At 60.9% G+C, this 24,307-nt stretch overlaps 1 protein-coding gene across 5 annotated transcripts in view; it reads right to left on the bottom strand.

The window, feature by feature from the left end:
- Positions 1–23,815, bottom strand: part of MAST1 (microtubule associated serine/threonine kinase 1) — a 45,296-nt gene extending 21,481 nt beyond the window's left edge. Inside the window, exons 1-9 of one of the 5 annotated variants that reach the window (XM_075902399.1) lie at positions 23,380–23,815; positions 15,888–15,919; positions 8,300–8,388; positions 6,474–6,549; positions 5,243–5,321; positions 4,739–4,899; positions 4,323–4,398; positions 3,486–3,695; positions 2,331–2,432 (exon numbers count right to left, since the gene is read on the bottom strand). In XM_075902399.1, the coding sequence (XP_075758514.1) occupies positions 2,331–2,432; positions 3,486–3,695; positions 4,323–4,398; positions 4,739–4,899; positions 5,243–5,321; positions 6,474–6,549; positions 8,300–8,388; positions 15,888–15,919; positions 23,380–23,418 (864 nt within the window). In that variant the 5' untranslated portion in view covers positions 23,419–23,815. Of the gene's footprint in view, positions 1–2,330; positions 2,433–3,485; positions 3,696–4,322; positions 4,399–4,738; positions 4,900–5,242; positions 5,322–6,473; positions 6,550–8,299; positions 8,389–14,706; positions 14,859–15,887; positions 15,920–23,379 lie in introns of those variants that run through there. The other 4 variants (XM_075902401.1, XM_075902402.1, XM_075902397.1 and 1 more) reach the window with 4 other exon arrangements.
- Between the last annotated feature and the right edge of the window lie 492 nt (positions 23,816–24,307).

Below are 24,307 nucleotides of genomic sequence, written 5' to 3' on the forward strand. Positions count from 1 at the left end.
TGACATGGTTTTGCATGATCTTCTTATCAATAAACTAAAGAAATACAACCTAGATGGGGCTACTGGAAAGTGGGTGCAAAACTGGCTGGATAACCATTCACAGAGAGTAGTTATTAATGGTTCACAGTCATGCTGGAAGGGCATAACAAGTGGGGTTCTGCAGGGGTCTGTTTTGGGGCCAGTTCTGTTCAATATCTTCATCAACAATTTTGAGATCGGCATAGAGAGCACAATTATTACATTTGCAGATGATCCCAAGCTGGGAGCAGCTGCAACTGCCTTGGAGGACTGAGTCAAAATTCTAAATGATCGGGACAAACTGGAGAAATGGTCTGAGGTAAACAGGACGAAGTTTAATAAGGACAAATGCAAAGTGCTCCACTTAGGGAGGAACAATCCGTTACACATACAGAATGGGAAGCGACTGTCTAGGAAGGAGTCCTGCAGAAAGGGATTCAGGGGTCATAGTAGATCACAAGTTAAATTTGAGTCAGCAGTGTGATGCTGCTTCAAAAAAAAGCAAACGTGATTCTGGGCTGCATGAACAGGGGTGTTGTGAGCAAGACACAAGAAGTCAGTCTTCTGCTTTGCTCTGTGCTGGTTAGGCCTCAGTTGGAGTATTGTGTCCAGTTCTGGGCACCACATTTCAAGTAAGATGTGGAGAAATTGGAGAAGGTCCAGAGAAGAGCAACAAAAATGAAGAAAGATCTAGAAAACATGAGCTATGAGGTAAGGCTGAAGGAATTGGGCTTGTTTCGTTTGGAAAAGAGAAGACCAAGAGGAGACATGATTAAGGTTTTTAAGTATCTAACAGGGTGTTACAAGGAGCAGGGAAAAAAATTGTTCTCCTTGGCCTCTGCCAATGGGCTTAAATTGCAGCAAGGGAGGTTTAGGTTGGACATTAGGAAAAACTTCCTGTCAGGGTGGTTAAGCACTGGAATAAGTTGCCTAGAGAGGTTGTGGAATCTCCATCACTGGAGATATTTAAGAGCAGGTTGGATACCTGTCAGGGATGGTCTAGACCAGTGGTTCCCAAACTTTTTGGCATCACGCCCCCCTTTTTGATTTTTGAAAAACCCTCCCGCCCCCCTCCAAATAGCAGCAAAACTTGTTGAGCCAAAAAAAAAAAAAAAAGGAAAAAAGGAACTGAACAGGGCAGCAAAACTTGAGGGGAGGGAGGATGGGTCGCCTTGCACCCCCTCTGAAATTTCTTCACGCCCCCCAGTTTAGGAACCCATGGTCTAGACAGTGCTTGGTCCTGGATGAGGGCAGGGGACTTGACTGGACTTGATGACCTCTCAAGGTCCCTTCCAGTTCTAGTGTTCTATTGTTTGTGTCTGTGTGTTTCGGGGGTGTGGGTGTGTCTATGTCAGGTGCAGGCATTTGTGCACATTTGCGTTGGGGGTGTCTGTTTCAGGTATTTGTGTCTGTCTGGGGAGGTGTATTTGTGTTTCAGAGATTTGGATGTGTGTTGGGGAGCAGGGGTCAGGTGTATTTGTGTTTCAGCTGTGTATGTGTGTTGGGGTGTGTAGTGAGATAAGGTGAGTGAGGAAATATCCTTTATTAGACCAACTTCTCTTGGTAAGAGAGACAAGCTTTGGAGCGACACAGAGTGTCGTGTGTGTTGGGGAGGTGCAGTTGAGTTGCAGGTGTCTTTGTGCGGGGAGATGTTGGGGGGGTATTTTGGGAACTTGAATGTAAGAGAATTCTCTCTCTCATACACACAGACACGGACGCATGGTGCTGTCCTTCGTCTCTGTCTCATAAACCCCCGGCTCGATTGGGGGGTAGACGGTTGCAAAGTGGAGGGGCTACCCACATGCCCACCCCTATTCCCTGCATCACAATGAGGGGGGGAGTTTCCAGCTGGAGGATGCCTCTGCCTGCCTGTTGCCATGACGGCCCTCTAGCAACTGGACAGCAATAGCTGTTGCCACAGCAACAGGCCACATCAGCACCCGGGGAGGCCAATGCCATGCCGCCCCTGCTGCCAGCTTGCTTGTCATTGGGCCAAGGGAGCAGCCCACTGATTGGCCAGTATGTTGTCAGGGCGACCAGCTGGGTGACATTGGATTGGCTGGTCGGGGTGGTCCAAGCTGCCAGATTTGGGGATGGCTGTGGGGGGCACATGGAAAGATGGGGTGGGGATGGGAGCTGGGGGGCAAGCACAGAGGAGAGTCAGAAGGATGGGTGGGGGGTCAGGGAGCCAGGACTCCTGGGTTCTGCCCTGGCTCTAGGAGAGGGGCGGGGGCTGCAGGTGAGGGCTAGAGCAGGGACCCAGGTGCCTGGCCCATGGCCCCCTGGCTGGGCCGGGATCCCGCCCCCCTCACCAGGCACTCCAGGAGCCGCGCCGGGCGTGAGATGATGATCAGCAGCTTCTTCACCAGCTGGGTCACGAAGGCGACTTCCAGGCTCTCCGAGCGCTCGTAGGCCTGGGGGGGGAGAGGCAGCCCAGGCCGGCCCTATGACCTTGGCCTGCCCCAGGTGGCTTGCCCCCCGCCCTGACCCCAGGACCCTCCACGGCCCCAGCCAGTCCCCCACTTCCCAGCACCTGCCTGCTCCTATCTCATCCCTGTGACCCCCTGTCCCATCTCACTGCCCCATAGCCCCCCACCCCGCTTCCATCCCACTCCACTGCCCCATAGTCCCCCCCACCCCGCTTCCATCCCACTCCACTGCCCCATAGCCCCCCACCCCGCTTCCATCCCATTCCACTGCCCCATAGCCCCCCACTCTGCTCCTATAGTTCCCCACTGCCCCATAGCCCTCCCACCCCACTTCCATCCCACTCCACTGCCCCATAGCCCCCCCACCCCGCTTCCATCCCACTCCACTGCCCCATAGCCCCCACTCTGCTCCTATAGCTCCCCACTGCCCCATAGCCCCCCACCCCACTTCCATCCCATTCCATGCCCCATAGCCCCCCACTCTGCTCCTATAGCTCCCCACTGCCCCATAGCCCCCCCACTTCCATCCCACTCCACTGCCCCATAGACCCCCCACTCTGCTTCCATCCCATCCCACTGTCCCATAGCTCCCCACCCTGCTTCCATTCCACTCCACTGCCCCATATCCGCCACACTGCTACAATAGCCCATCACTGTCCAAAAACCCCCCACAGCCCATAGCTCCCCACCCTGCTCCCATAGACCCCCACTGCCCCATAGCCCCCCACCCTGCTTCCATCCCACTCCACTGCCCCATAGCTCCCCACCCTGCTCCCATAGACCTCCACTGCCCCATAGCCCCCCAACCTGCTTCCATCCCACTCCACTGCCCCATAGCTCCCCACCCTGCTCCCATAGACCCCCACTGCCCTATAGCCTCCTAACCCTGCTCCCATCCCACCACCCCATAACAGCCCACCCCCCATAACCCCACTCCACTCCCATCTCACCCCCTTGTCCCTGTAACCTTTAATCTGCTCCCATCGTGCCCCCACTGTCCCTGCCACCCCCCCGTACCCCAGCCCTCCCCACACTCACGTCCTGCAGCAGCTTCTCCATGTTCTCCTGCAGCTCGTAGAAGTAGACGCTGGTGATGAGCCCGTCGCGGGCCTTGGCCAGGCAGTCCCGGGCCAGCTCGATGACCTGGTGGTGGATGAAGCTGAGCGCTCCGTCGGCCAGGGGCAGCACGCTCTCCGGCTCGAAGGCCCTGACGAAATCCTGCAGCTTCTCCTCCATCTGCGCCGTAGCCTGGGGACGGGGGGACTCCTGAGCTGGCAGCGGGACCCGGGGGCGCATATCCCAGAGACCCGACTGCTCTGAACAGGAACCCCACTGCCCCCCAGACCCTGCTCTAACCACTAGACTCCATGGCCCTCCCCAAGCCAGGGCAGCACCCAGGAGTCCTGGCGCTTAGCCTCTGCTCTAACCACTAGATCCCACTGTCCCCCCCCAACCCAGGAGTCAGGCAGCAGTTGTACAATGTACCACTAGAGGGCTCCCTTCCCAAAGCAATCCCCACAAACCCCCCACCCATGTATCCCATCTGCACCCTCATTTCCCCTGCCCCCCTTCCCTCTGCCCTCCATACACCCCCCGTCCCCCTATCCCCAGCTGGTCACCACACAGCTCTTTCCCAGCCCCACTCAGCTGTCCCCTCTCCCCATGGGAAGTCCAGGGTCCTGCTTGGCCCTCCCTGCCCGATCCCCCTCACCAGACACCCACAGCTGGGGTGCCGCAGGGGCCCTGTCGGCCTCTCCCTGCTCCTCGGGCCCCCACACCTCTGGACTCTGCCAGCTACGTTCCTAGACCCGTCCCCTGCTCTCTGGGCCTTGTCCCCTCAGCTTCCCCAGGGCCGGTCCCCTCCCCGGGCCGTACCTTGGGGAACCGTTCCTTGTACACATGGTTCATCATCACAATCTCGTTGTCGTAAGAGGAGGGGGAGCGGCCCGGGCTGCAGGGTGGGAGAAAAGAATCACATGGGGTTGACACTTCTCTCCCCGCAGTGCCTCCCGACGGCCAGAAACGCCCCCCCACCCCCGTGCTGAGATGCAGCCACCTCTGGGGTGCAGACTCGGTCGCTGTTACCACAGAAAGGCTTTGTACATAGGAGAGCGCCCCCTACTGACACCCCAGTTCCTGCCGCACCGTGCCCCGGCCCCGGCTGCCTCGGGAGAGCGCCCCCTGCTGAGCCCCACCCTACAGGAGGCAGGTTTCCGCTGCAAGTTTCCAAAACCCCCAGCTGGGAGCAGGCGCCAGGGGACATGGAGACGCCCCCTCTGCCCCGGCAGTACCTGAGGCTCCGGGACCGGGGGCGCACAGCGGGCGAGTGGCGGCCCCCATCCTCGTCGGTGATGCTCTCGGTGCTGCCAAAGTGCTTGGAGAGGAAATGCAGCTCATCCATGGTAGGCTGGTAGGGCAGCTGGTGCAGCCGCTCCTGGGACGAGCAGGACGACTAGGGGGGAGGAGAAAGTGGAGAGTTAGCTAGGAGCCGCAGCCTGGCATTGAGGCACCCACTGCTGGGGGAAACGTGGGGGGGCTGGTTATTCAGTGACCCCTCACATGGCACTGAGATGCAGCCACCTCTAGGGTGGAGCATGTCCTGTAATTAACAGCCTCATAGGCAGGCACAAGCTTAGGTTAGAGGAGAGAATCGGTCCTAGGAGAACTGCTCCACAGCGCCCCCTAGTGCTGCACATGACCCAGCCCCCTCCTGGCTCTCTGCCCCACAGGGCCCTGGAGTCAGCCCTGTGGGTGAGGCCTGGCTCTCCCTGCCCCTCTCGGGGGAGCACACTCACCGACACGGTGGAGCTGGGTGTGTTGGTTCCATAGCCGGATGAGGGGAGCGAAGCCAGAGACCAGCGGCGCCCGTCTGCCCTGCGGGGACCAGAGAGCGGAGCGTGAAGGGACCCGCTCTGGGGGATCCCAGAGAGCGGCTCCACCCAGCTGCCCCCACTGCCAGGCTTGGGGGAGAAGGGGGCTGAGCAGCTGCATGGGGGCTTTGGCATTGGGAGAGATGGAGGCATCAATGAACCATGGGGAGATGGAAGAGTCAGGAAGAGAACCCAGGAGTCTTGGCTCCCAGCCGTACCCCCTCCACTCTAACCACTAGACCTCACTCCTGTCCCAGAGCTGTGGCGAGAACCCAGGAGTTCTGGCTCCCAGCCCTACCCCCTCCACTCTAACCACTAGACCTCACTCCTGTCCCAGAGCTGGGGCGAGAACCCAGGAGTCCTGGCTCCCAGTCCTACCTCCTCCACTCTAACCACTAGACCTCACTCCCGTCCCAGAGCTGGGGCGAGAACCCAGGAGTCCTGGCTCCCAGCGCCAGGGCACATGGGGGGGTATTGTGGGCAGGAACAGAGACCTCATGCTCCACGGGCCAGCCCAGGGATTGCATCAGCATCTTCGGACACCAGGACCCGGCAGCCTCCCTTCCCAGAGCAATCCCCCACGCTCCCTGCAGGACTTCCTTTTGAAATGCACAAGAGTCCTTTCAAAGCTGAGGCACCTTAGGGAGTGCGGGGCCACCAGGTGAGTCCCTGCTGGCCCCGCATAACATCTCCCGAGCAGCCAGACGGGGTGAGCCCCGTGGGGCCCGGCTGCTCCAGCACATGGCGCCTTTCTCCTCAGGCTCTGGGGCGGGGGGGAGCAGTAATTAGAGCAGGGAGCAGATGGGGCAGAGGGAACAGCCTCTACATTCCCAAGTGCTGTGTGGGCCAAGGGATTGGCTGAGAGTCTGGACTCCTGGGTTTCTATGCCAAGCTCTGGAAGGGGAGCAGGGTCTAGTGGTTAGAGCAGTGGGGGGATGGGAGCCAGGACTCCTGGGATCCCTCCCCAACTCTAGAGTCAAGGCGTCAGTCTCTATAGCCAGTTCAGTCCTTGGTCACTGCTGGTGGGGTGTCAGTTAGCTGTGAAGGGAGAGGGTAGCTTGTGCTGAGAACACCTGAGAACTGGGCTGAGGCCCAGTAAATTCATTGCACGCCCCAGCCCCAGAGACTGACGTCAATGGGGCAGTGCAGCTCTTACCTGCGGGAGGAGGCGAAGGAGAAGTGGGCAGGTGTGTTGGGGGAGAAGTTCCGCGGGCTATCCAGGGGGCTGCTGCCTGCAGTGGACAACAGACAGACTGAGAGCATAGGATCCCCCAATGAATTACATCCCACCGCTGCCACCAACACCACATGCTGCCCATGGAACCGGGCCTCCTCCAAGACCCCTCCCACAGAAGGCGAACTACATAGCTCTTCAAAAGTGACGAGAAGTCCTGTGGCACCCTATAGACTAATAGATTTATTGGAGCATAAGCTTTTGTGGTCAAAGACCCACTTCGTCAGATGCATAGCTCTTGGCTGCTGTTCCCACTTCCTCCCGAGAGCAGCCTATGGGGTGGGAGGTGCATGTTAAACAAAGGAGTCTGGAAGTGCTGGCGGCTGGAGAGCATGGTGATGGGGGCATGAGAAACGGATGGATAGAGAATCTGTCGATGGCCAAATAGCTGTATTGGCAGACAGACTGACAGAAGAACAGACAAATGAATAGACTGGACGGATGGGCAAAAGGCTAGATGGACGGGCGGATAGATGGATGGCAGAAGGTTGGCTAGACTGAAAAAGGGATGGGTAGACTCATGAATGGATGGATGGATAGACAGATGGACCCATAAATGGACGGACAGATAGATAGATAGTTAGGTGGATGGATGAGCCCATGAATGGATGGACACACGGATGGACAGAGGAATGACTGGACTGGTGAGTGGATGGACGCATGGACGGACGGATGACTGGACTGGTGAGTGGACGGACAGACGGATGACTGGACAGGGGAGGAAATGGACGCAGGGATGGACAGACAGATGACTGGAGTGGGGAGTGGACAGACGGACGAACAGACACATAACTGGAGTGGGGAGTAGACAGATGGACGGACAGACAGATAACTGGAGTGAGGAGTAGACAGATGGACAGACAGACAGATGACTGGAGTGGGGAGTGGACGGACGGACCGATGACTGGAGTGGGGAGTGGACGGAAGGACGGACAGACAGATGACTGGAGTGGGGAGTGGACGGATGGACCAACAGACAGATGACTGGAGTGGGGAGTGGACGGACGGACAGACAGATGACTGGGGTGGGGAGCGGACAGACGGACAGACAGATGACTGGAGTGGGGAGCGGACAGACGGACAGACAGATGACTGGAGTGGGGAGTGGACGGATGGACCAACAGACAGATGACTGGAGTGGGGAGTGGACGGACGGACGGATGGACAGATGACTGGAGTGGGGAGCGGACAGACGGACAGACAGATGACTGGAGTGGGGAGTGGACAGACGGACGGATGGACAGATGACTGGAGTGGGGAGTGGACGGATGGACCAAGAGACAGATGACTGGAGTGGGGAGTGGACGGACGGACGGATGGACAGATGACTGGAGTGGGGAGCGGACAGACGGACAGACAGATGACTGGAGTGGGGAGTGGACAGACGGACGGATGGACAGATGACTGGAGTGGGGAGCGGACGGAAGGACGGACAGACAGATGACTGGAGTGGGGAGTGGACAGACGGACGGATGGACAGATGACTGGAGTGGGGAGTGGACGGACGGACGGATGGACAGATGACTGGAGTGGGGAGCAGACAGACGGACGGACGCATGCCGTGCTACATGACGCTGGACTCCAGGGATGGAGCTGGACGAAGAGCTGAGAGCTCTCGCACCGGTGGGTGCCGGGGTAGCCCCAGGCACAGCTGGGCCCCGGCAGGGCAAGCAGCCGCCCCAGTGGCCTCAGGCCATAGCTCCCTGCTGGGACACGGGCAGGTGGCGCCCCAGGCCGGGGGGACTCACCGATGTGGCCCGGGAGGGGCGAGTGGGGCCGCGGCAGCGTCGGGGACGTGCTGGTCAGGATCAGGCTCTTCCTGTTGCTGGTTCGACAGCTGCGGAGAAGGAAGGGAAGGCGGGTGGGGGCAGGACTCAGCTGGGGGGAAAGGAGGCTGAGCCCCACCCAGGAGCCAGCAGGGGATCAAGGGGGATTCACAGGGACAGCTCCAGAGCCGGAAACCCAGAGCTCCACTCCCCTGCCAGCACTGGGGTTAGAACCCAGGAGTCCTGGCTCCCAGCCCCCCCCCCCTGTAACTACTAGACTCCCCGAGCCTGGCTCCAGCCCTTCACCCCATGCTAAGCGCTTGCTCCCCTCTAGTTCTATTTCGGCCCCTGCTCCAGGCTCTGGATTTTATCCCTGTGCCATTTCTAACGGGAACTGACAAACCAGACACACCAACTGGGCAGGGGGGGGGGGGGGAGTGGCAGGGACAGATGCCAGGTGACGAGCACTGCCCCCTCCTGAATCCCCCCATGGCACCAAGGGGCACTGGCCAGGGTCCAGCCCCAGGACCAGAGCTGCTGGGCTGCCTGCTGTAGCCACTAGATGCCATTCCCCTCCCAGGGCCGGGCTGCCCAGTGCTTATATCCTTCAGCATCTGGGAGGGCACAATGACAACTTCCATTCCCAGCTCCCGGGGGGAGTGGCAGCTAGTGGTTAGAGTGAGCAGGTGGGAGGGGGCTGGGGATAGGACTCCTGGGTTCTCCTCCCCCACTGCTCTGCTTGGCTTTGACCCCCGGGGACTCCACAGTCATTAACGGGCTCCAGGCTGTCTCCCCCCAGCCTCATGAGCTGACCCAGCATCTGTCTAAACCCTCTCGCCCCGCTATGCCCCTCCCAGCCCGTCACTCAGATTCAAGGGCTGCTCCTGCCCAGCTGCCACGCTCCTCCCCAGAGCTGGTGGGAAACATAACCCAGCCAAGGTCACACAGAGCTGGCAACGGAACCCAGGAGCCTCTGGAGTGAGGGGCACCGGCTGGGCTGGGGGTGGGCAGGGTTGGGCTGGCAGGGGCTGTGGGTCGGGAGTCAGGGGCACCGGCAGGACTGGGCTGGCAGGGGCTGTGGGTCGGGAGTCAGGGGCACCGGCAGGACTGGGCTGGCAGGGGCTGTGGGTCGGGAGTCAGGGGCACCGGCAGGACTGGGCTGGCAGGGGCTGTGGGTCGGGAGTCAGGGGCACCGGCAGGACTGGGCTGGCAGGGGCTGTGGGTCGGGAGTCAGGGGCACCGGCAGGACTGGGCTGGCAGGGGCTGTGGGTCGGGAGTCAGGGGCACCGGCAGGACTGGGCTGGCAGGGGCTGTGGGTCGGGAGTCAGGGGCACCGGCAGGACTGGGCTGGCAGGGGCTGTGGGTCGGGAGTCAGGGGCACCGGCAGGACTGGGCTGGCAGGGGCTGTGGGTCGGGAGTCAGGGGCTGTGGGTCGGTTGGGACGAGCATCCTCAGCTATGTGTCATAAACCCTCTGCTGCACTTTGCAGGGGCAATTCCCGCCGAGCTTGGGGCCAGCTCCAGGCCATGATGCAGCAACTACCAGACCCCAGAGTATCCCGTCTCCATGGCACCGAGACCTCAGCCCCCTGCGCCCTGCCCCCCAACCTGCCCTGCATCTTGGGCCTGAGCAGACAGATGCCCATGCCCTAGGAAGTGTGCCCATGGCTGGTGACTTTGAGCCAGCCTGGGACCTTGGGGGCAGCCTGGACCCAGAGCCCCCAGGACCGGCCTGCACAGCTGTCTTGGAACAACCATCGTTAGGTCAGTTAGCAGCCTGCTCGTGAACAACGCCACGCACGCAGCTGCCCATTCGTGGCTGCTCACATTAGCTCCAGTAGCCCTAAGATTGCCCCCTGGTGCCCCTCACTCCTAGCCCCTGCCAGCCTAGCCCTGGGCTCCCCCCCGGCTCTGCCAGTGCCCCTCACTCCCGACCTGCAGCCCCTGCCAGCCTAGCCCTGGGTTCCCCACCAGCAGACTGCTCTCAGGGTCACAAGTTTCAGCTGTGGTTAGGTTGTGTGTGTCTGTGTGTGTGAGTGTGTGACGGTGTCTGAGTCCGCCTGGTGTTTGAGTGTGTGTGAGCGGGTGGGTGTCTGTTTGTCGGAAGCCGGGATGAGTGGGATCGGTTGTGTCTCAGCATGCGTGAGGCTGTGTCTGCCTCCCATGTGCTTGGCCGGGTGTATCTGGTATGACTGGGCAGGGGTTGTCATCGGGTAACTCTTGCAGGTGATGTGTGGTGCCTGGGTGAGGTCTGGCTGTGAGGGTGTGTGTCACTCCGTGCATGTGTTGTGCCCTAGCAGGTGTGGAGCTGGTGGCTGCCTGTCTCCCTGGAGAAGCCCCGACTGTCTATCTCCTGTCTCCACAGCGATGCGCTGCCTGTCTCCCTGAAGATGCCCTGTCTGTCCATCTGTCTCCATGGCGATGCAGCCCGCTAAGCAGCTCATTAACTCCAACAATGGGAGGGAGCCGGCGTAGCTGATCCCAGCCAGAACAGGACCCACTGGGAAAGCCGTGTGTGTGTCAGTGCATGTGCAAGCGTGTCAGCGTGTGTGCAAGTGTCAGTGTGTGCACAAGCAAGAGTGTGTGCACCAGTGTGTGCACTGATCAGTATACGTGCAAACATGTATCAGCCCTTCCCCCACCCCTCCCATCATACTGCACACCACACACATACACACACACAGTGACACACGCTCCCTCCAGGGACCTGCAGCTGTTTCTTTGTCGCACACAGAAGGACACACACATGCCAACACAAACACACATCTTCAGGCACACACTCACGCATAGCCCAACACAAACATGCACAGGCACGGACACACACGGACACACAGACACTGATGCTGCTCCAGCATGCCCCACCCCAAGCTAACACAGCTGCGCACGCACAGACGTACACACACCAACCGGGACTTGTAACGTGTGTGCAAGTAAACAACATCAAGAGACAGACAGGCAGATGCACAGAAAAATCACAGTCCCAGACACACACAAGCACCCTGAATACATACACACACACACGCCACAAACACCCACCTGCAGACTCACTTGTGTGCACACCCGTGCGAACACACACACACACACACACAGTGTAACTCCCCCGACTGTGCCCAGACCCACCAGATCCTCCTTTGGCTCCATACCTGTCTCCCCTCACTCACCCCAGACTGACCCCAAAGGACCCCTCCACCACCCCCACCTCCAAGCAAAAGGGCATTGTGAGTGTGTGAGAGAGAAACAGATGTGCTTGGGATAGATAGATAGATAGATAGATAGATAGATAGATAGATAGATAGATAGATAGATAGATAATGGCTGGAGGGCTGTCTCTGGGGCTGGGGGGGATGGAGGCATGGGAGACGGGTGTCTCTGGGGATGGGGGGGGTCGGAGGGATGGGGGAGGGGTGTCTCTGGGGTTGGGGGGTAGGAGGGATGGGGAGGGGTGTCTCTTGGGCTGGGGGGGTCGGAGGGATGGGGAGGGGTGTCTCTGGGGTTGGGGGGTAGGAGGGATGGGGAGGGGTGTCTCTTGGGCTGGGGGGGTCGGAGGGATGGGGAGGGGTGTCTCTGGGGTTGGGGGGTAGGAGGGATGGGGAGGGGTGTCTCTGGGGTTGGGGGGTCGGAGGGATGGGGAGGGGTGTCTCTTGGGCTGGGGGGGTTGGAGGGATGGGGAGGGGTGTCTCTTGGGCTGGGGGGGTTGGAGGGATGGGGAGGGGTGTCTCTTGGGCTGGGGGGGGTTGGAGGGATGGGGAGGGGTGTCTCTTGGGCTGGGGGGGTCGGAGGGATGGGGAGGGGTGTCTCTGGGGTTGGGGGGGTCGGAGGGATGGGGAGGGGTGTCTCTGGGGTTGGGGGGTAGGAGGGATGGGGAGGGGTGTCTCTTGGGCTGGGGGGGTTGGAGGGATGGGGGAGGGGTGTCTCTGGGGTTGGGGGGGTCGGAGGGATGGGGAGGGGTGTCTCTTGGGTTGGGGGGTCGGAGGGATGGGGAGGGGTGTCTCTGGGGTTGGGGGGTAGGAGGGATGGGGAGGGGTGTCTCTGGGGTTGGGGGGTAGGAGGGATGGGGAGGGGTGTCTCTTGGGCTGGGGGGGTCGGAGGGATGGGGAGGGGTGTCTCTGGGGTTGGGGGGTAGGAGGGATGGGGAGGGGTGTCTCTTGGGCTGGGGGGGGTTGGAGGGATGGGGGAGGGGTGTCTCTGGGGTTGGGGGGTAGGAGGGATGGGGAGGGGTGTCTCTGGGGTTGGGGGGTAGGAGGGATGGGGGAGGGGTGTCTCTTGGGCTGGGGGGGTAGGAGGGATGGGGGAGGGGTGTCTCTGGGGTTTGCAGGTGCATCGACTGAGGGACCGAGCCCTGATGTTCGCTCCTGTAGCAAGTCAAAGTCTCTAGCGCTTGTCCCCTCCCCCCATTTTGATCCCCCAAATTCCCAGCTTCACCCCCCCTCCCCACCAGGAAGCTGCATTCCTAATTGTGACGCAGCTGCGGCAGCTGATTCCTCCCCCCAACATTCCCTGAGAGCCACTGTCAGGGAGGATCCTGCCCCATCACCAGCACCGCCCCCCCCGCCCTGCTCTGAATCTGTCCCTGCCAGCTCTGAGCATGGCCCCCACTAGCAGCCTCTTCCCCCCCCCCCGACTCCAAAGAAACTGCCACGTCCCCCCATCTGCCCTGGACCCATCACTGGTGGTCACTGGGGGGGGGGGGGGGGCAGACAAAATGAGTCTGGATCCTTCCCCCAGCAAAAATACCTGGAGCCACTGGAGAAGTGGGAGGGGGGGAGCAGGGAGCAGCCGCGATGGAAGGGGGAGGGGAGATGAGGGATGAAAGCTGGAGGGACAGAGGGGGCTAGAGAGGTGGCTGATAGGGATGGAGAGGTGAGAATGGAGGGGGGAGAGGCTGGAAGGAGGATGGGGGAGGGGAAGGATCAGGACAGGAGATGGAGGAAGGAGAGAGGAAATTGACGGGGAGGAAAGGAAGGGATGAAGGGAGGATAATGGGGAGGGAGTGGGGAGGAAGGAGGCTGCTGGGGGTGAGGATGATGGGGGTGCAGATGGGGGAAGGGAGGAGGGGGAAGGAAGGTGATGGGGTGCAGATGGGGGAGGGGAGAGGGGGAGGTGACGGGGGTGCAGATGTGGGGAGGGGAAAGGGGAAGGGGAAGGTGCGGAGGTGCAGATGGGGAGGGGGAGGAGAGAGGGTGATGGGGGTGCAGATGGAGGGGTGGGGGAGAGGGAGGTGATGGGGCGCAGATGGGGGGAGGTGATAGGGTGCAGATGGAGGGGATGTGATGGGGTGCAGATGGTGGGGCGGGGGAGGGGGAGGTGATAGGGTGCAGATGGGGGAGGGAGGAAGGGGAGATGATGGGGTGCAGATGGAGGGGCGGGGGAGGGGGAGGTGATGGGGATGCAGATGGGGAGGGAAGGAAGAGGAGGTGATGGGGTGCAGATGGGGCAGGGGGAAGGGGAGGTGATGGGGGTGCAGATGGAGGAGGGGGAAGGGGAGGTGACGGGGTGCAGATGGAGGGGCGGGGGAGGGGGCGGTGATGGGGATGCAGATGGGGGAGGGAAGGAAGAGGAGGTGATGGGGTGCAGATGGGGCAGGGAGAAGGGGAGGTGATGGGGATGCAGATGGAGGAGGGGGAAGGGGAGGTGATGGGGTGCAGATGGAGAAGGGGGAAGGGGAGGTGATGGGGTGCAGATGGGGAGGGGAAAGGGGAGGTGATGGGGTGCAGATGGAGAAGGGGGAAGGGGAGGTGATGGGGGTGCAGATGGGGCAGGGGGAAGGGGAGGTGATGGGGGTGCAGATGGAGAAGGGGAAGGGGAGGTGATGGGGTGCAGATGGAGAAGGGGGAAGGGGAGGTGATGGGGTGCAGATGGGGGAGGGGAAAGGGGAGGTGATGGGGTGCAGATGGAGAAGGGGGAAGGGGAGGTGATGGGGGTGCAGATGGGGCAGGGGGAAGGGGAGGTGATGGGGTGCAGATGGGGGAGGGGAAACGGGAGATGATGGGGGTGCAGATGGAGAAGGGGGAATGGGAGGTGATGGGGTGCAGATGGGGGAGGGGAAACGGGAGATGATGGGGTGCAGATGGAGGAGGGGGAAGGGGAGGTGATGGGGGTGCAGATGGAGGAGGGGGAAGGGAGGTGATGGGGTGCAGATGGAGAAGGGGGAAGGGGAGGTGATGGGGTGCAGATGGAGAAGGGGGAAGGGGAGGTGATGGGGTGCAGATGGAGAAGGGGGAAGGGGAGGTGATGGGGATGCAGATGGGACAGAGGGAAGGGGAGGTGATGGGGGTGCAGATGGGGCAGAGGGAAGGGGAGATGATGGGGGTGCAGATGGAGGGGAGGGGTCGAGGGGGACGGGGCTGATGGGGGTCCCGAGGGGCGGGGCAGGGGCGGATCCCGCCCTACCTCTTGCTGCGGCGGAACATGCTGCCGCCGCCGTCCAGACTCCGGGGCCGCGGGAGCTCGGCCGGGGCCGCGCGCGGGGGCTCAGACATCGCCCCCGGGGGCCGCCATGGGCCGAGCCCGGCGCGGCGCGGCGAGCGGCTGCCGAGGAGCCGGAGCCGGGGGGCGGCGCTGAGCGCGGGGCGGGGCCGGGCGGGGTGTGTCGGGGGCCGGGCTCGGCTCGGGGGCGCCGCAGGATGCAGCGGGAAGGAAACGGGGCTTGGGGCAAAGGGGCGATGGGGAGTCAGAGACAGACCCGCACACACAGAGACACAGACCCACACACACAGAGACACAGACACAGACCCACACACACACGGGCAGGCACACACACAAAGAGACACACACACACACAAGCAGAGAGACACACAGAGAGACAAACACACATACCCTTCAGCAACAAGCACAGAAAGGCAGAGAGACAAAGATACACACGCACTTAGAGACAGACACACACTCCAGGAACACACAGATACACAGACACAGCCTCCAGAGACACACACACAGACACTCCAGCAAGAGCCAACCTCCACCCCTGTATCACACACACAAACACACGGTGCCATCCTCCCAAACACAGCTACACCCTAGTGCGCACACACTCCCTGAGAAAAGACACAGAAACACACACATGGCCCAGGTGTCTGTGGCGTGTGTGTGTGTGCTGGGTGGTGGGTGAAGTTGTCCCCATTTCGTAGGAGTGTGTGTTTGTGTACAGAGGGTGTGTGGATGACTGTACATCTGGGATGTTTGTGTCTATGTCTGTGAGTGGGTGGGTATTTACATGGCATTGTGTATGTGACTGAGTGAGTACATGGTGTGTGGGTTTGCACGTATTGTCTGTCCAGGGGCACGCCTGGTGTGGTGATGTGTGAGGTACACATGGGGCTGGTATGTATGGTGTGGGTTGGATGGTGCATGTGGCCCTGTTCAGGGCTGTGTGGTGTGGCTCTGTTTGTGGATGGTGGTGTGCCTTGCTGGGTGTGCATTCCCACACCTCACCCACCCCAGCCCTCTGTCCACACCACAGATTAACCCCTTCCTTTCCTGTCCCAGGGACAGTGTCAGCCTGCAAGGCTGCTGCAGGGAGGCCTTAGGGGGTCGCACCCAATTCCAGGACAAACACCGCAGCGATGGGGGCTCACCTGCTGCTTTTCCGAGGCAGTGGCAGGTCCTTCTGCAAAACAAGAAATTACTCCTGGGCCATTCCTGAGCTCACACCACACAGGGGTCTCCCGCCTGGAGCTAACAGGCCGGGGCCCGGTGGCTGTTTATAGAGTGATCCCTCTCCCAGAACTGAGATGCAGCCACTTCTGGGGTGAGGCACAGGGACCTTTGGCCGGGTACTGAGAATCGGTTGCCTCTGGGTGACCTGAGTGAGGGGGCTGGTGACACAAGGAAAACCCTGTGTTTTCTTGTTACTGGCAGGAGCCAGGAGAAGATACAAACAAGATTCAACCCAGTTGGTGTGAATTCGGGATATGGGTCTCAAACCCCCACTTCTCGTGACCAAGCTTCGGGGTTCCAGCTCATTTGAAAGGCAACAGCAATACAGAGCCCCATAGCCTGGCGCAGGGGCAGGGGGCCCAGTCCTGCCAGGCAGTGGAGAGTGCACCCGACGGAGTCCCCCTCCCCAAACCAGCTCCTTAGGGCTGCCCTGGGCAGGCTGAACAGGGAAGTGCCACCAGCTGATCCCTCCATTCTGCTGCCTGCAGCACACCCTCCCCTAGCACCCTCTGGGATCAGGACAGAGGGGAGAGCGCCCCCTGCTGAGCCTCCTGCCTTGCCCCCTTGGACTGTCCCATCCACACTGACTCTGTCTGGCCAGCAGCAGCTGCAGGGGGCGAGGGGGGATGTGGCCAAGGGCCCTGATTGCAGTAACCGGCCGCCGCAGCAAAGAGCTTTAAAACACCCGGCTGCCTCCTCACGGGGCCTGGCGCCCTGCCTGTCTGTCTGACTGTGTCTGCCTGTCCGTCTGACTGTGTCTGCCTGTCTGTCTGAGTCCTCTCCTGGCTCCAGCCGGGGCTGACTGGCCTGAGAGCTCTGAGCGCAACCCACGTCAGGAGTTCAGCAGAAAACATTCTGGGACGTCCCCATCCTGGGAGGGACCAGGAATCTGTTCCCTGCCCCCAGTATGAATTTTGCATCCCGCCTTCCCCAAGCCCCCAAACGCCCAGATCTTTACAGCACCTTGGAGGGCCTGGACCCAAGCGTTTCAGACTCGGAGCCAACAGGAGAAAATGGAATCTCTAGCAGAGCCACAGTTTATAGCGTGACCCGAGGCCGACAGACATCTCGCTCATTGGACATGTAAGGGGTCAATGAGGTGAACTCCACTGGGTGCTGAGCCCCCCTGCTCTCCGCTCTAACCACTGTACCCCACCTTCCCTCCTAGAACCAGAACCCAGCAGGCTTAGCTCCCAACCCCCTACTCTATCCATCAAACCCCACTCTCCTCCCATCTGTGGGGATAGAACCATGGGGTCCTGGCTTCCCCACTCTAACCACTAGGCCCCACTCCCCTCTCCAAGCCCTGACTTGAAACAACAGCTCTTCCCCATTCTCTGTAACACCCTTCCCACAACCATTCACCACAAGTGTAAATTCCAGCTGCAGGCCCTGTGATCTGTGTGGCTTTGAGTAGGGCAGGGCCAGGGTGCCTCTGGGGAGCCTGGGACCAGTGACACCCAGGGAGTGGAAAGGAAATGGACTCGCTCCAGGCCCCTGCCTCCACCCCCCAGGAAGACAGGAAATAGCTGTGTGTGCGTGTGTCTGCTGTGCATGTACTGATGTGTCTCTCTATGTGTGCACACATGTGTCTCTCTGTGCATGTGCATATTTGTGCATGTACATATGAGTCTCTGTGTGCACACTTGTCTGTGCGGTGCATGCATGTATGTGTCTCTGTGTGTGCACACCTGTGTTCATGCATGTGAGTATCTGTGCATGTCTGCACTTACGTCTGTGGCTATGAGCACATGTGTTCATGCATGTGTCCACGGGTGCATTTGTGTGTGTAGGCATGTACATCTGCTCATGTGTGGTTTTGTGTTGGTGTGCATATGTGTATCTGTGTGTGTGTTTAGGTGTTGGTGTGCATGTGTGTATCTGTGTGTGTGTTTAGGTGTTGGTGTGCATGTGCGTGCATATGCTAGTGTAAGAATGTGTGTGTGTGTGACTTGGAGGATGACTGCATGTGTGGATGAATGCCAGGGTAAGGGAGAACGGGAGTGCAAGGATGTGTAAACACAAAGGGGTGGAGTAGTGTGGGTACGAGGGGGATGAAAAGAGGAAGCGGGGGGCTCTGGGGAACACTCACTGGTGGGGGTGCATGCATGTGTGTGTTTATGTGTGTGAATTCTTCCACCTCGATTATTGTACAGAACAATTCCCCTTATATGTTCCTTTCCAGCGCTTGGTGGGGTAGTCTTTAATTGTGTGTGCGCAGCCTTTCCCTTTGTGTGTAAAATTCCCCAGAGCAGGCACCACAACCCACCATGTTTGGAATAAATCTGTCTGCCTGTGAGTGAGATTTCCATGTGTCTGTGTTGGAAACTATTCCCTGAGTCTTTGTGACGTTTCTGTGTATCCTTGTGCAGAACAATGCCGTGTGTGTGTGTGTGTGTGTGTGTGTGTGTGTGTGTGTGTGTGTGTGTGTGTACACTCCCCCGCCAGCCCTTGACATGTGTGCACGGCCCCAGTGTACAACACCCTCACCCCTCACGTGTGTGCACTGCCCCCCATGTACAACACTCTCACCCCCCACGTGTGTGCACGGCCCCAGTGTACAACACCCTCACCCCCCACGTGTGTGCACTGCCCCCATGTACAACACTCTCACCCCCCACGTGTGTGCACGGCCCCAGTATACAACACCCTCACCCCCCACGTGTGTGCACCGCCCCCCCGTGCTCCCTCCCACGATCCCAGTTCAGCTGGGAGGAAAATATTCGCCCCCCCCCCACCCCCACTGATGCCCGGAGCCGGGATCCCATTTCGAGGGGCGCATCAGCCTGAGCGCCCCAAGATGGCACCGCAGGGGTTAAATCGCCCCCTCCCCTTTGGGCCAGGCCAGAAGGGAACTGGGGCGCACGGGGCACGGGGAGGGTGCTCAGCCCCTGGCAGGATCGGGCCTCGGAGCCTCCAGTCGCATTGCAGCACCGTAGGCTCCCCTCCCCCGCAGTGTGCGGAGTGCGCGGCCCTTAAAGTGACAGGCGCCCCCCCCTCCCGGAACCGCCGCTGGGACCTGGCCATTACCTGAAATCTGCCCCCTCCCCGCCCTACGTCCAGCCCCTCACAGCGCCCCCTGCTGGTAGAGGTCAGGACTGGCGTAGCCTGGTTCCCCCTCGGTTAGGGCGCCGGTCCTGCTTCCCGCAGCGCCCCCTACTGGAAGCCCCAGGATCTCATAGGGATGGGGGCGGACCTCGCCCTCCCGCGCCACCAGAGAGCAGGAAGGGGGCAGGCTGGGCGGTGCCCGTCTGTTCCCAGAACAGCTGATCGTTCACTCCAGGGTGGGGGAGAGGGGCAAGGTCGGGCTGCCCTGGCAGCTGACTCCCCACCCCCCAGCAAGGGCAAAATGCCTCCAAATGCCCCTTCCCAGCACCTCTAGACCTCTTGCATTTCAGCCCCAGACACCCTGAATATCCCCCACAACCCCCTTCCAATGCCCCACACTGTGCCCCACAACCCCCTGCCTGCCCCACACAGCCCAGAGAGCATTCAATGGCCACATATACCCACCGCATCTCAAATACCCTGGACAGCAACCCACAGTCCCCTCCCCACACCCCCAGAATGCCTGGCACAGCCCTCTTCTCCCAAACACAACAAATAGCAGCCACACATACCTCCACCCCCACATGCCCTGCACAGTGACACTTTGCACATGTGAGAGCCCCGTAAAAGTCATGCCCCACCCCAAAACCTGCATTCAACTGACTTGTGTCACCGGCAGCTGGAGGGCTCCCCCCTTCTCATATCCCCATGGGACACCCCCCTCCCCGCCCTGGCACTTTGAGTCCTGCCACAGACACACCCTCCAACTTCCCAGCCATGTGGGACAGACTTGGGCCCACACCACCTCGTGCCTCAGTTTCCCCATTTATTAAATGAGGTGCAGGGCATGGAGGCTGTTCACGTAGGGATCCCTCACCCAGCACCAAAATCCAGCCACGTCTGGGGGAAAGGTTGGGATTTGCTTATACAGAGATCCCTTGCCCCGTGCAGCCGGCTCTGGGGGCGAGGTGTGGCAGTTTTTTCACAGCCTCACAAGGTAGCACAGGAAATGTATTCAAATCCTTCACGCCATGGGGGGAACCGTGACCAGAGTTTGCCCTGTTCAGAGACCCTGGGGCTAACCCCTCCCTGCTGCCTCACAAAAATGCCAAAGCCACTAAATCACCACACCCACAGCCCCAGAGGGGGAGGGTCACCCTGCTATAAAACAAAGAGGACCAGGCCCTTGCTTAGGCCGTGACCCCTTTGAGACACTCCCCCCACCCCCCAAGCACAAGCCCACAGCTGCAAGCCTGGACTTGCTTGTCTTATGGGCCAGAGCAGGCTGCAGCCAACTGGCGCAGGAATCCCCCCCCCCCCCCCCACAACTTAGCACGGCTACAAAAAGGTGACGAAGCACCAGGCTAAAGAACCCGGTCATGGCAAATTAACAGCTGCACATTTCTGGTGCCGCTCATCTCCTGCCCCAAACCCGGCCCCTCCCAGCCTCAGCACGAGGCAGACAGCCATCGAGATCAAACAGTGCCAGCAAAGCCCCAGCTCGGCCGCTCCCAGCACCAGGACCTCAGCCACCCGAGATGTAACCCGGGTGCAAAACTGAGAATCCTTTTCCCTGGGGGCTCCCCTGTCTTCCTGAATCCACCCATTGTCTGCCTGTCTGCTCAGTGTTCATACAGCACCCAGCCCATTGCGGTTCTGAGCCATAGTAGAGTGCCTAGGTGCTACCATAATTCTCCTAATCAATAGCGCACCACACTCAGCCCATTGCAGTTCTGGTCCACAACTGGGCTCTTAAGCACTACCATAAAACATCTAATAATGAGACTATTAATTTCCAACATCCCACGTTTGGGCAGTGCAGCTCCGCCTTGCACCTTAAGACTCTGGAGACAGCTACAGATAATTGGGTGCTCCAGACATCAGGCTGGGACCCCTAGGTTCAGTTCACAACTCTACTGTGGTTTGCCTTAAGCCAGGCATTTTGCTTCTCTGGGCCTCAGTTTCCCCAGATTGTGAGGCTAAGCATGGCAGGGCTCTGATCTAAAAGCCAAAGCCCCTTTTAACCACTTGGTACCATTGAACCAGAAAGAGACCCTGAGAAAAGCAAAATAAACTCACTGGGGGGCGGGGGTGAGGGGCGGAAGGAATGAGTTATAAAGGGAGATTTTAAAGAAATGATTCCAGAGGAGCAAAATGGTCACAACAGTGATGACAATTTTAGGAAGTCTCATCACCATCATGCTACAGGCCTTGAAGCAATCAGAGGTCAGGAGGAGACCTCCAGGCAAGCAGATTACCCCACTTGCTGCAGGGGTCTCACATCTTTCCCTGACCTTGCCTAGCAAGCCCATGTCTCCATTGTCACTGTTCACCCTACGCTTCACACCAGGAGGCCTGAATCTGCAAGGGAAGAAACAGCAGCCACCTCCCTGCAAAGCTGGGGGTGGGGGTGTCTTTTATTTTCCCCCACCTGTGGCTCCACAAGTGAGTCCTGCAAGTCAGTTTCAGCCCAGAGGCATTCTGGGGATTGTAGTCAGAGAGGGAGGAGTGAGGAGGCCCTCCCACGGTTCCCTTCCTGGGCTCAGCTCAGAGCAGGCAGTGCTGTGGGTGCCGATGCTCAACAGGGACTGGCACTGCCCACTGTTGTAGGGGGCAGGATTCCAGAAGCAGGCCCCCTGGGGGGGAGGTGGCCATTGGATCTCACTGCACATACCTCACTCCCTCTTTCTCTAAGCCCAGGCCTCATTTACACCCTTCTTGGCCACTTGGGCAGCCTAAAGGAGTTTGAACATGGGGAAAATGCACCCCACAAGGCTCATCCTGAATGGGGGAGGAGGGTCTCCATCTGGCAGCCTGGCAGCCATGGCAGGGATGTGGCCAGAGTACATGGCTTTGTCTATGCCCTGCCTCCCGGCAGCCAGGGGAAGATGTTAGAGCAGTTCTGAGGCTGCTCTGGATTGGGCTAGGGGACGGGACATGGCCCAGGACTATGGGGCCTACGTTGGGGCGGGGCATGGGGATGGTTTAACAGTTCTGGGCAGGATACCAGCCAGGACTGAAGCTGCATAGTGGGGTGAGGGTGATGCGGGAACCGGAGTGACCCCCCCCACACACTGGAAATGGGCCAGGAGGTTCATGCCCCCCACTGCAGAGTGGGCCAGTGGATCTAGTCCCCACTGTGTGTCACATCCCAGCCTAGCCAAGATCCACAGGCACCGAAATGAAACAAACATGTTTACAGCCTTGGTGGAGCTGCCGACAGGCCGGGCCCAAGGGGCCTGCATGCCCTGTGGGGGAGGGAGGTTTCCATCTCAGGTGCTAGCAGTGTGGGTAGGATTCTGACATCACATACTGGGCATGGGGGCAGGGGGAAGGTACTGTGGCCCCTCCCTTCCCTCTGTACCCCACCAAATGGCTTATAACCACAGATGGGGATGGCGCTGGCCCCACCCAACTCAATACACTTTGGAGGCATCACGGATTCTCCCTCCCTCCTCGGGTGCCGGGGTTATGATCTTCGCTGCACAAAGGGGGAAACTGAGGCATGGGGGAGGGGAAAGATCTCACGGGGAATCAGGGGCAGGTCTGACTCCCCACTTCACCCCACCCACTAGCTCTAACCACTAGGCCCCATTCCCTTCTTGGTGGCCAAACAGAGACCATTTGCTCTTGTTGCCACCCTATGCCAACACCCCCCCACACCTGACTGGCCATCAAAAACCACTGGCCGGACACCAGCTGCAGAATGGACCCTCCTGCCCACTCAGGCAGGGAGTGACTTGCCTAGGGAGACATCACCTGGCACCAGAGCAAGCCGCACCCACTGCTGCCCACCCCAAACAGCCAGATCCCCCAGATGGGCTGTGCCCCCCGCCCCATTTCACCCCTCCCTGCTGCCTCGTTTTCTCTCTCCACCAGCATCTCATGCCTGGCTCTGGCACTGCCCCCCCCCCCCAGTGTCCAATTCATGCCAGATAATCCACCAACACTCCCCACGCGCTGCAGCACCCACCCACTGTTCCCCTGCCCCCGTGGGAACTTCCCGGGGGGGGCATGGCCTTGGCTGGGGGAGTGACTCTTAGAATGGGGGACCCTGCACAAGGGGATGGAGGGCACCCCAGGCACTGCAGGAAGGGATGCAGGGGCCAGCCCCCCAAAAACCCCTCTCCTAGGGTTGCCCACCAAGTGAGACCCCAGGTATCAATGTCCCCATCTGAGCCGGGGGATATTGGGGGGGGCACCCAGGCAGACCCATAGGGAAGCCCCGCAGGGTGCTGGGAGGCCGCCTGGATCCTACAGGGCTCCCCTATCCGACACGGAGCCAGCAGGGGAGGGGGCAGGCAGGGTGATACTAGAGCACCCCCCACCCGTGCCAAGCGCGGGGTCTCAGCCCCCCCTTACCTGGAGCCGCCGCCTGCGGATGATCCCCGAGTCGTCCATCCCCAGCCAGCGGGCCCGGGCGGCCCCCGAGCCAGACGGAGCCGAGGGAGGGGTGGTGGCTGCGGGAGGGGGGGGGCGAGGCTCCTTCCCTCACGGCTCCTGACACAAACTTGGCACCCACAGGCCTGGCAACGGCGCGGAGCCGGGCGCCCGGCCCAGCTGCCCAGCGCGGAGGGGGGGCAGGGCGGGCGGGGCGCTTCAGGTGCGCGCCCCCCACCCCGCCGGGGCTCTCAGCGGCGCTCCCCGAGACGCCCCGCAGCCCCCCGCGGGGATCAGCTCCGGTGCGCGCCCGGCTCCATCAGCGCCAGCCGCGGCCGCCTTCTCCCGCGCGCCCGGCTCCGGCCCGCCAGCTCCCGCGGCCCCGCTTTGGCGGGGGGATCCCTGGGTCCCGGGGCCTCCCGCCCCCCCCCCCGGCTGTCCCCGCCCGCCCGGCTCAGGGGATGAAGCGGCCTCCGCGCGCTGCCGGCTCTGCTCCCGCGCGGCGGGGAGGGGACCCGGAGATCCCGGCTGGGCGGCCCGGCCCCGCCAGCCCCTGCCGCCGCGGGCCCCGGGGACAGGGGCTGCTCCGCTTGGCCCCCGCTGCTGCGGCAACCGCGGGATCGTCCCTCCCCCAGGGCGGGGGATTTAACCCTTCTAGTGCCGCAGGGCGACAGCCCCCGGCCCGGCCCCTCTGCGCCCCGAGACCGGCCCTGCCGCACCCGGGCGCACCCCATGGACCCTTCCTGTGCCCCCTGCCACCTCCCCTGTGCCCCTCACCCGCTGCCCTCGTGTGCCCCCACTGCGCCCGGGCGCACTCCCTGGACCCTCCGTGTGCCCCCTGCCACCTCCCCTACTGCCCTCGTGTGCCCCCGCTGCCCCCGGGCGCACCCCCTGGACCCTCCGTGTGCCC

This window comes from Pelodiscus sinensis, chromosome 19, assembly GCF_049634645.1.
Source record: "Pelodiscus sinensis isolate JC-2024 chromosome 19, ASM4963464v1, whole genome shotgun sequence".
NCBI lineage: Eukaryota > Metazoa > Chordata > Testudines > Trionychidae > Pelodiscus > Pelodiscus sinensis.